At 58.6% G+C, this 10,676-nt stretch overlaps 3 protein-coding genes across 3 annotated transcripts; 2 read left to right on the top strand and 1 right to left on the bottom strand.

Moving 5' to 3' along the window:
- Nucleotides 1–400: 400 nt before the first annotated feature.
- LOC114892860 (histone H3.3-like) lies at nt 401–1,412 on the top strand. Its single transcript, XM_029218188.1, has 2 exons — nt 401–475; nt 892–1,412. Exons 1-2 carry the CDS (start codon nt 401–403, stop codon nt 1,303–1,305), a joined length of 489 nt encoding a protein of 162 aa, XP_029074021.1. The 3' UTR covers nt 1,306–1,412.
- Nucleotides 1,413–3,098: 1,686 nt separating this feature from the next.
- CHCHD10 (coiled-coil-helix-coiled-coil-helix domain containing 10) lies at nt 3,099–5,059 on the top strand. The gene is made up of 4 exons (XM_029227006.1): nt 3,099–3,300; nt 3,551–3,770; nt 4,613–4,760; nt 4,860–5,059. Exons 1-4 carry the CDS (start codon nt 3,260–3,262, stop codon nt 4,877–4,879), a joined length of 429 nt encoding a protein of 142 aa, XP_029082839.1. The 5' UTR covers nt 3,099–3,259; the 3' UTR covers nt 4,880–5,059.
- An 840-nt stretch (nt 5,060–5,899) lies between these two features.
- Nucleotides 5,900–7,355, bottom strand: CUNH22orf15 (chromosome unknown C22orf15 homolog). Its single transcript, XM_029218176.1, is given in 6 exon segments — nt 5,900–6,009; nt 6,012–6,038; nt 6,120–6,194; nt 6,428–6,565; nt 6,657–6,743; nt 7,331–7,355. Coding segments are annotated over 6 exon segments (462 nt in total).
- Nucleotides 7,356–10,676: the final 3,321 nt, after the last annotated feature.

The raw sequence follows: 10,676 nt of genomic DNA, 5'->3' as shown, positions 1-10,676 counted from the left end.
GGCTGGCCAGGACCCCAGCTTGGCGCAGAACCATAGACAATTATAGATGGGGAAACTGAAGCCCTAAGAGGGAGGGACGAGATCAGGCTTTTCCAAACCAGCAGGCAGGCAGAGGGGTCAGAAGGCCCTCTGGCTGGTCAGCTGGAGGGAGGGTACGGTCAGAAAGCCATTGGGGGCAGTGTCTGAGTGGAGCACTGGGGGCCCAGGCTGCCCCTTGGTCAGGGACTAACAGGCTCCTCTGAGGCCCTCCGGCCCAGCCTCCTGAGACCGAGGATAAGTAGGTGAGAATCAGAGGAGCGGGTGATGACCGCACGCTGGAAGGGATCCTCCAGGCTCATATACTCTCTGTGATGACCAGGGACTTCACCAGCTTGCCAGGCAATCCGCTCCATCATGGGCAATGCTGGGGAACCAGGACACAGGCGGTGGCTCCCGTCCTGGCGGGCGGGGTGCTGAGCTGCCTCAGTGTGAGGCTGTGGGCACCCATCCTGGGCCTAAGAAGGGGGGAGATGGTGTGGGGAGGGGGAGGAGAGGGACACCGGCTGACTCAGCCCTCCCTCCGGGTTCCAGTCCGGGGAGCCTTCACAGCCTCTCCAGGGAGGCTCTACAGAGACCCCTAGAGGGCAAGGAGAGGAAAGACAGCAGTGATTTTTACTACCTGGGCTGTTTGCCATCTTTTTCTTTAAAGTGATTTACTTTTAAAAATTGAAATGCCTACTTCGGCCTCATTTTAGCCACATTGGTCAAGAAGTCATAGATTTAACGCAGAGCGGTTTGGTCGTTAGTCGGAGGAGCTTCTTCCATTAGTTCGGAGACTGCGGCTCTTCATTGGGCAGCAGGAGCGGCGCGGCTGTCGGAGAAGCGGCGTAGAACTTAGGCATTGGGTGAAAGAAATTGGCCCGAACCAAGCAGACTGCTCGTAAGTCCACGGGTGGCAAAGCGCCCCGCAAACAGCTGGCCACTAAAACGGCCAGGAAAAGCGCCCCCTCTACCGGCGGGGTGAAAAAACCTCATCGCTACAGGCCCGGGACTCTTGCGCTTCGAGAAATCCGTTGTTACCAGAAATCCACCGAGCTTCTGATCCGGAAGCTGCCTTTCCAGAGGTTGGTGAGGGAGATCGCCCAGGATTTCAAAACCAACTTGAGGTTCCTGAGTGCCGCCATTGGTGCGCTTCAGGAGGCTAGTGAAGCGTACCTGGTGGGTTTATTTGAAGATGCTAATTTGTGTACCATCCACGCTAAGAGAGTCACCATCATGCCCAAAGACATCCAGTTGGCTCGCCGGATACGGGGAGAGAGAGCTTAAGTGAAGGCAGTTTTTATGGTGTTTTGTAGTAAATTCTGTAAAATACTTTGGTTTAATTTGTGACTTTTTTTGTAAGAAATTGTTTATAATATGTTGCATTTGTACTTAACTCATTCCGTCTTTCACTCAGGATGAATGCAAAAAGTGACTGTTCACAGACCTCAGTGATGTGAGCTCTGTTGCTCAGGAGTGACAAGTTGCTAATACGTAGAAGGGATGGGTGATACTTCTTGCTTCTCATGATGCATGTTTCTGTATGTTAACGACTTGTTGGGTAGCTATTAAGGTACTAGAATTGATAAATGTGTACAGGGTCCTTTTGCAATAAAACTGGTTATGACTTGAAAAAAAATCATAGATTTGATGAGCTAATTGTATGTTTTTTTCCGATACACATGAAAATATAGACAGTAAAAATATTTGTGTAAAAAAAATATATATATATATTTGTTTAACTACCTTAAGTGGTCCTGAGTGCCTCCAGGGGAGCATGGCCTTGCTTTGCGGAACCACAGTACACCTGTCATGGGAGCTCAAGTAACAACCTCCCACGTTGTAGGCCGCAGTGGAGAGCCATGGTTACAGCAAGCTGGGCTGGTCACAGAGGGCTTCCTGCAGGAGGAGGACCCTGATCAGCCTAGAAGGGCCAGTTTGGCAATGGGAACAAGTGGTCAGTGGCTGCATGAGCAAAGGGGTGGAGGCTGGACCAGGCCTGGCATGTCTATGAGGAGAGAGTAGCCACCCTTCACATGCTTCCCTCACCTCGAGGCCAATGGTCACCCCCACTGCAGAGAGGAGAAAATTTTGGCCCAGGCCCAGATGAGGGTCAGGGGAGGGCCCTGCTCCCCAGGCTGGCTGACAGGACTGTGTGGTTGGGACACAGTAGAGACATGCTGAGCCTGCCAGGCACTGACCATGTCCCCTCCGTCCCTTCTGCCCCTTCCTCACAGAGGGGCCTCCTCTCCCCACCTGGGACCCCTCCCCCATGATTTTGCTGTGGGCGATTTCATCCTCCCCACAGTCCAGGTGTTGGGAGGACTCCCTCGGGCATAGGGGACAGTGATGAGGGGGTGGTAAAGAGGTCAGGGCCTCTCCCCGCTAAGGGTAGCAATAAAAGACTATGAAAACCTCCAGTTCCCGAAGGGCTGGGAAGCGTCCTAAATTCGGCATTGCCCTGCCCTGGGCCTGGAACCAAGGTGGTAAAATTCGAGGCCACAGGATTCAAACCCGCACAAACACCTCTAGGTTACGGCCTTTGGGAGGGACACGCTGCATAAACGCTGTAGGGGTCTGGCGCTGCATCCGTGGGGCAGGGGGTCGGGTTGGGTGGAGGGCCACGCAGGGGTCCTGGTCGCACCCCAGCGGGGGCTGTCCGCGCCCCGCAGTGATTTTGCCGGGAAGGAGTCCGAGAGCGGTCCGGACGCCCCCTGGCGGGAGCTCTGGGGACCGTCACGGAGGGTGGGTGCTTCTTCCCCTGCCCAGTCCACCCGCGACCCTGAGGCCACGCCGGAGCCAGCGAGCCCGGTCCGATAGGAGGGGGAGGAGCAGGGACCGGCCTCCCGCTGCCCCACTTCCCGAGCGCGGGACAGCCCCTAGCTCCACTCCCAGAGCTCCGCGGTGGTCTTTGAAGGGCCAGGCTTCGCTCCTGCGTACGCCCTCGGCGCCCTGCGACAGCGGCCCGTGTCCCCAGGGCGCACATAGCTCGGGCCAGGAGCTGGGAGGGAGCAGGGTCACCGGCAACGGGTGCTGCGTGATGGAGAGGCCGGGTGACCCGCGAAGGTGCAGCCTGGCCCCGGGTCCCGAGCCTCCGGCCGGGAGCGTGTCCCCGCGGCCCCGCCCCGGCCCCGCCCAGCAGCGCCGGCCGTGACAGGCGCCGCCGCCTTCGTCCCCGAACCGGAACAGCAGTCACCGTTGCTGTCTCCGACTCGGTTCAGCCGGTCCCACCGCCGCCACCATGCCCCGGGGGAGCCGCAGCATGGGCGCCCGGCCAGCCAGGTGGGAGCGGGACGAGGGCCCGCAGGGTGGGGTCTGGGGAAGCGCGGCCCCCAAGGACGTGACAGCGTGACCTTGGCGGCTGCTGCGCCATCTTGGCGGGGGAGGGGCGGGGGTACCGCAATCAGGCGTCTAAGACGGTGGTCGTCCACCCTCCGGGAGGAGGAGAGGGTGCCTCTCCGGAGCTGCGGGCCCCTGGGGCCGCCGGCCTGGAGTCCGGCCGGGATTAACCCTGCTTCTTACCATCCCGCAGCCGCAGCGCCGCGCCCCCTGCCCACCCGCCCGCGCACCCGCCGCCCTCGGCCTTGGCCCCGGCCCCCGCCCCGTCGGGCCAGCCCGGCCTGATGGCGCAGATGGCGACCACGGCCGCCGGAGTGGCCGTGGGCTCGGCTGTGGGACACGTCGTGGGCAGCGCCCTGACCGGAGCCTTGAGCGGGGGGAGCTCAGAGCCCGCCCAGGCTGCTGCCCAGCAGGTGAGCAAGGGTTCAGGGGAAACTGAGGCTGCCTTCTCTCAAGGCCACTGAGCGGGGAGCTGCTGGAACGTCCAGCGAGGAGTGTCCAGGGTGTCCAGAGCTGCCTCGGCCAGGGACTGTGCCCAAGAAGGGTCCTATTAGTCACTCTGCTGTTGGTCTCTGGTCACAGGACGGCTCTCCCTGCCCCTCCCCTGAGGCCAAGGTCCCTAGACCCCGTGGACAGACACCAACCAGCCCTTTAAAGATGGGGAAACTGAGGCCCTTAGGGTCTCAGAGACTGGCCCAAGGTCACCTAAACCTAGTAGAAGGGAGGGATGTTGAAGTTCCTGAGTCCGTGCTCTCTCTCCCAGGTAGCCCCTTCCTGTAGCCCCTGCACCCAAGGGTGAAGGGTAGCCAGTGACTCTGGGTCTGTTCCCTGCTGGCCTGTCCCCCACTGGGCACCCCACCAGTCCTGAACCAAATTCTGGCTTAGTGGTGGGGTCGGGGGTAATGAGGATCAGTGTTGCTGAGCAGGAAGGTGCTAGAACTTGTGGGGATGGGGCTCATACTCTAGCAGAGCACTGGACTTTTCTAGAACCTTCTCTCACCTCCCACCCCCACCTGCCAGCATACCTGTTATGAGGCAGCTGGGAATGCTGTCTGTACCAGCACCAACAGGGTGGCTTTGAGAGGGCTGTGGGCTCACCCTGTTTCAGGGATGGAGCAGCTGAAGCTAAACAGGGCAGGCTGGGCCTGGCAGGGCTGGGGGCGTTAGGAGGGGCAGCTGGCACCCCCAGCTCTGGAGTCCTCTTCTGGGTGCCAACCCCAAGCTGACCTTGCTGCTTCCTGTGCTGTAACCTCAGGCCCCGGCCCGCGCTGCCCCGCAGCCCCAGCAGATGGGGCCCTGCGCCTATGAGATCAGGCAGTTCCTGGACTGCTCCACCACTCAGAGCGACCTGACCCTGTGCGAGGGCTTCAGCGAGGCCCTGAAGCAGTGCAAGTACAACCACGGTGAGCTGGGAGGCCCTGACCCCTGCTGGGGCGGGAGCGGTGGTCTCTCCTCCTGTACCTTCGGCCTGACCTCCACCTGTGCCGGCCCTCCCTCTGCAGGTCTGATCTCCCTGCCCTGAAGAGACCGATGCAGATTCAGGGGCCAGCCCTGCAGCCACCTTCACACCTTCACCCGACAGCAAGACCATGACATCAGATTGTACCCACATAGCTGAGACTGGGAGTGAGGAGAGGGTTTCTCACCCCACAGATGATCCAAGACGAAAATGTGCAATTAAAAGAGTTTATGTTAGATCCTAGCCTGCTGTGTCCACTCTCATTGGACTTTCTGCGGGTGGGGGAGGATGAATGGATGTCCCACTGTGGAGTGGGATGCTTCACCTTCAGCTGGTGTCCTGGGTGGGGAGGGTGACCTTGTAATCCTGTGTAATCTGACAGCCTCGGGCAGTCCAGACTGGGTGGTGAGGCATTAGCAGGTGACCATAAGCCTCAAGGGCGTCTGACTCCTGGGGGCTATAATCCCTGGAGGAGCGTGCTGTCTCCTCTCAGGGACCCCTGCCCCTCCACCCTTCTCATCTCTGCCTCTGGATCCCTTTCTCCGCACCCACATCTTAGGGGCCCCGCGGCGGCCTCACGTTCTGTCAGTGACCTTGCAATTTCCCAGAAATTCCAGATTCTGCAAGAGGAATACTGCTGGGCCTTTGCACCTGATCACACCAGGCAGAGGTCACGGCCAACCCCCTTGGATCTGAGTCCAGCTCGGCCACTTGGCTGTGATGTGCCAGGTCACGGGGCCTGCCGGAACAGAGGTGCTGGCCCTTCAAACGCCATCACACACTCTGTGCTGCTGCCTTCACTGAGTTCATTCAGCAGCTCTGCCCTGAGCACCTACGGTGTGCCAGGTCCTATTCCACATCTCCTTGCCCTTGTGCAGGCACTTAGCCTCCAGCGGGATGGTGGGGACCTGTCTCTGGATATAGTGTCTTCCATTGTGTGGGTATATGTGTGTCTCTGAGGGGGTTGGCATTGGGGTCCACCTCCCATCACACACATCTGTCCCCTGGGAAGGGGTCCCATATCTGGGTATGAGCATCCCCCCAGGGATCTATGTCTCCTCCTTACCTGGCTCTCGGCCCCAGCTAGTGGGTCCCAGACAGCAGGAAGCCCACCCTTCGGGGCCGTGAAGGAGGGCCTTGCTGCTGGTGGCCACGCAGAGTGCCGGCACGCCTTCTCCAGCCATCGCCCGGGGGGGAAGGCCCGACAGCCAGTGCAGCTCCTCTGGAAGGCCCAAGAAGCCCTGCCTGTGGGGGACTGGTGGGAAGGCACATCCTCCCCCTGGGGCTCTCCTGTGACACTCACCTGCCAGCTCTGGACACCACTCATCCAGGTTCTCCAGGAGGGACTCATAGCAGGTGGGGGCCCCGCCCTCACCCTCTGCGGAGGGAAGAAGGCTGATTCCTGGCTGGCCTGGTGGTCCACACCCCCACCTCTCACTCTGGACCTGTTTGCTGGCCCACAGTGGGGTCAGGACAGGGCATTGGATGGGAAGTTCAGGGCTAGGTCCTGGCCAAAGCAGGGGCTCGGCAGGGCTTGGGTGGTCTGTGGCTGCTCTTCCCCATCTTATATTCCAACATAGCTGCACAGGGGGAATCTGGGGCCCCACTTACTGATGATCTGCACTAGGACATAGATCCCATGCTCCTGCAGCAGGGGGCTGCCCATGGAGGGTGCCAGGGAAGGCCCCTCTTCCAGTCTCTCAGCCAGGTTCACCAGGTGCCCATCCTCAGCCAGGAGGGCTATGGTCACTGGGGGAGCAGAGAGGGAGGCAGGGCAGGGCTGGAATCCCTACCTGGGGGCCCTCAGAGGTTCTCCCAGCACCCCTCCCTGCCCCCTCACCATCTGGGGGCACCTGCCCCCTCTGCCTCAGGTGGGTGATGAGGATCACCAGGCTGCACCAGGGGTTCACCAGCTCCCAGCAGCCAGCTGTGGGGGAGAAGCAGAGGTGAACGAATGGCACCCTCTACTCTCCCCAAACTGGGACCCTCTGCCTCCCTCCCGTCTCTTCCCCACAGAGCAGGGAATGGGGCTATGAGATTAGGAGCGTACCCCCCTTCCATCTCCCAAGATGTTGGTGACCGGGGTGCACAACTTCTGTCTTTCTCACGCGACCCTCCCCTCCCACTTCAGCCCCACCTCCGGCACCTGACAGCCCCTCACCCCCTACCCCGCACCAGCCCTGTCTCCACCAGAAGGTCAGGAATCTGCAGCTGGGGCTAGAGCTTTAGGTGCCTCATGCCCCCTGAAGCTGGAGGACCACTGACCAGCTAAAGGATGGAGCAGTTTGAACATTTGCTCCACGGCAGCGTCTTGGTGGCTGCGTGGCCCGTGCGCTCCTAGAGGAGCCCACGTGCATTTCCCAGGACCCAGCCAGGGTTTCCCCTCAAGGGACTCTCCGCGGACGCTCCCATCCCTTCCCATGTGTACCCCTTCCCCACGCCGCCTCCCCACTCTCCCTCAAGGCAGAGGGAATGTACCCCCACCAGTCTTCCGGGACAGGGGACCCCACTTACCTCCAGACATCACCGTGATAAACATGGCTGCAGGGGGGAGGAGACAGATGTGGGGGCTTTGATCCCCCAACCCCCAACTTCCTGACTAAGGAAGGAGCTGGGGCTGAGATCTACCCCATGTGGCGCCCTGCCAGAGATGTGTGTGTCGGGGATGGGGGAGTGATGGGTGGGTGGGTGGGTCCAAGTGCAGCTCCCCGCTCAGCCGCCCTTGGGGCTGGGCTCCACCAGCCCAGGGGGTCCTTGCAGCTAGTCCAGGAGCCTTGGCCTCCTCTTCCTCCCGCTAGCTAGATCAGAGTACAGAGAAGACTCAGGTCCTCCCAGCTTCCAAGCTGGTCTCCATGGGAGTGGGAGCTGCCAAGAGGTCTAGGCAGGAAATGCCTTCCCCCCAGTATCCCGGTAACGGGCTCTGGGGAGGGTCCGGACATTCCCTGACGCAGGGCTCTAGTGGGGGCTGGAGTCTCAGCACCCAGGGATGTCCAGAGACCACATCCCCTCACCAGTAGAGACAGAGCTTCCAGGCTGAAAGCAGGGGAGATTCCTGGGGGTGGGGTGCTGGCGTGGCTGTAGCAGAAGCAGGATCCTCACCAACCTCACAGGCTCCCTATCAACTCAAGGTCCCCTGCCCTGGGCTCACTCCCAGCCTCCCTCTCTTCTGTCCTTGTTTCTTTCCTTTCTTAGTCAAGTTTATTGAGTTATGGTTTACAGACAGTAAAATTCACTTTTGAGTGAACAAAACACTTTTGAGTGTTTTCCAGTTGTGACAAGTCTCACAGAACCACCACCAGTCTGGATACACAACATTTCCATCACTCTCCCAAATTCCTTCATGCCCCTTTGTGGTCACCCCAACCCCTGGCAAGCGCTGCAGTGTTCCCTGCCCCCACCTCTTCCAGACCGTCATGTCACAGAGAGGGAAGCAGCAGACGGTGCGGAGCCTTTCAGGTGTCGCTGCTTTCACCTAGCTCCATGCGTGCAGGATTCACCGGGGTCGTCAACCGGTGTCAATGGGTCCTTCCTTTCATCACCCGGGAGGGTCCCACTGCCTGGAGGTGCCACGGTCTGTGGATCCACTCACCTGCTGCTGTTTGGATTGTTTCCCGTTTGGGGTGATTATGAGTAAAGCCAGTACAGACACTCACCAGCAGGTCTCTGGGTGAAGAGACGTTTCCATTTCTCTACTGTAAACCTCAGCAAGAGGGATTGCTGGGTCCTCTGGGGAGAGTATGTTTAACTTTGTAAGAAACTGCCATTGTTTTCCAGCATGGGCAGCGTTTGCATTGCCCCTCTTTCCGTCTGGTTGTGGTTGGGCCTCTGGACTCATGGCGGGTCAGGATACTTCCTTCTTAGCTGCCCTGCCGCTGCTCCCCGGTGATTACACTATTCATCCACCCTCTGCAGGCAGAGCTCAAGGCAGGAGGCAGGAGGAGGCCCAGATCCTCCCCGCAGCTCATCAGCATCACTCTGCCTCTGGACAGGACTTGCCTCAGTGCTCACACCTGTAAAGCAGTGAGAGGCACCGCTCACGGCACCACTCGCACCGCTCACAGCACCACGGGCAAGTTAGCGTGAGGACGGAACGCAATTAAGCCTTTTGAGTGCTACCTGGGTGCTCAGCCTGCAGCAGGCGCTCAGAGGCAGCACTGGGGAAAGCCCTGGGGCAGCGTTTCCCAAACTTACAGGCAGGGCACTTTCTTCCAAAATCTGGGGACCCGTGTCCTGCAGAACACAGCCCAGGAGTGGCTGCAGCCAGATTCTGGAAGGAATGGAACTCCCGGCCTGGACCCTCAGCTCCAATGACCACCCCTCTGTTTTCCGAGGGGTTTGTCTTTAGTGCCACTGAGGAGGGATCTTTTGTCTTGAGTGTCATGGAGGTGCTCTAAGGAGGTGTTAGGACTGGAGTGGGACCCACAGTGGGAGCTTTGTAACCTTCCCCAAGCGAGCTCTCAAGGCTACAAAGTAACGAGAGCACACCGCTTTAACTTGTTTTATTATTTTTTAGGTATTTGGTAAGGCCAGCAGATCAGGAGATGATTGCCATTGAGAAGCTGGTTTGTTACAGTTCCCAAGTGGAGGAGGCATGACACCCCATGGTGCGGGAGGCCACATGGGAAAGCACCAGGGCTGGTCAGGAGGCAGAGAGAGAGGGGGAACTCTGGGCGGGAGCCTCTATTGTGGTTTCTGAGGGAAGGAACAGTGAGGTGGGGTGAGCAGGCTCAGGGTTGGCTGTTTGGAATAACTTCATGCTCTGGGGCACAGGAACCGTTCCCTGGTTGTCTGGTACTTGCCCTGGGTGACAGGGCAGGAGGGCAGTGGCCCAATGAGAGAGCCCCGTAGGGGAGGTGGTCAGGGGAGTGTGGACTCAGGAATGGTTGGTTTGCATTTGAAAAGTGTGTTACTGTCTCTAGGAACTGGCTGACCCTGGGAGGGCCAGTCCCTCCAAGGTCAGCAAGGCCCCAGATGTCAAAGCATCAGGATAGAGAATATAAAAGGCATGATTAATACACACAAAGTCCTATCTATGTTTTTGTTTTTGTTTTTGTTTTTTTCTTTTTTTTGGCTGCAACATGCAGCTCGTGGGATCTCAGTTCCCTTACCAGGGGTTGAACCCAGGCCACGCAATGAAAGCCCAGAATCCTAACCACTAGGCAACCAAGGAACTCCCACAAAGTCCTATCTTTGCATCTTCACAACACTTGGGCTGGCACAATGCTCATCTTTTGTTTCCAGATGAGGAAACTGAGGCACAGAGAGGGGAACTTGGCTGAAGTTGTGCAGTCAAGAGGAGGAGGATCTGGGATTCAGGTCTGAATCCCAACGCGGGTTGAATCCCAACCAAAGTCAGCTCCCCTCGGTTTGGCAAACTCTCTTGCCCACAACAGGAGTGCAGATAGGCACAACCATGTCGGGAACCCTGGCGGTATCTACTAAAACTAAACAGAAAGGGGACTTCCCTGGCGGTCCAGTGGTTAGGACTCTGCGCTTCCACTGCAGGGAGCACGGGTTCGATCCCTGGTTGGGGAACTAAGATCCCGCATGCTGCGTGGTGCGATGCGGCCAAAAAAAAACACAACACTAAACGGAAACGTTCCCTGTCCTGGGTGTCTGCCCAGCAGAAACCAGAGCTCAGGTGCACCAACGACACAGGCAGGAATGCTCGCAGCAGTTCTCCTTGAAATAGCCAAAGATGAAAGCACCCGAATGGCTAGTAACAGGAGATGGATAAACTAACTGTGGCTATCCACACAGTGGCTTACACACAGCTGTGACAACGAATTAAACATTGCTGCACACACGGATGACTCATAATGTTTAACAAAAGAAGCAGAAACAAAAGAGGACACACTAT

This window comes from Monodon monoceros, unplaced genomic scaffold, assembly GCF_005190385.1.
Source record: "Monodon monoceros isolate NGI ecotype Baffin Bay Population unplaced genomic scaffold, NGI_Narwhal_1 Super_Scaffold_1, whole genome shotgun sequence".
NCBI lineage: Eukaryota > Metazoa > Chordata > Mammalia > Artiodactyla > Monodontidae > Monodon > Monodon monoceros.
The sequence above is the reverse complement of the archived record's forward strand: the minus strand, read 5'-3'. Positions and strand labels throughout refer to the sequence as shown.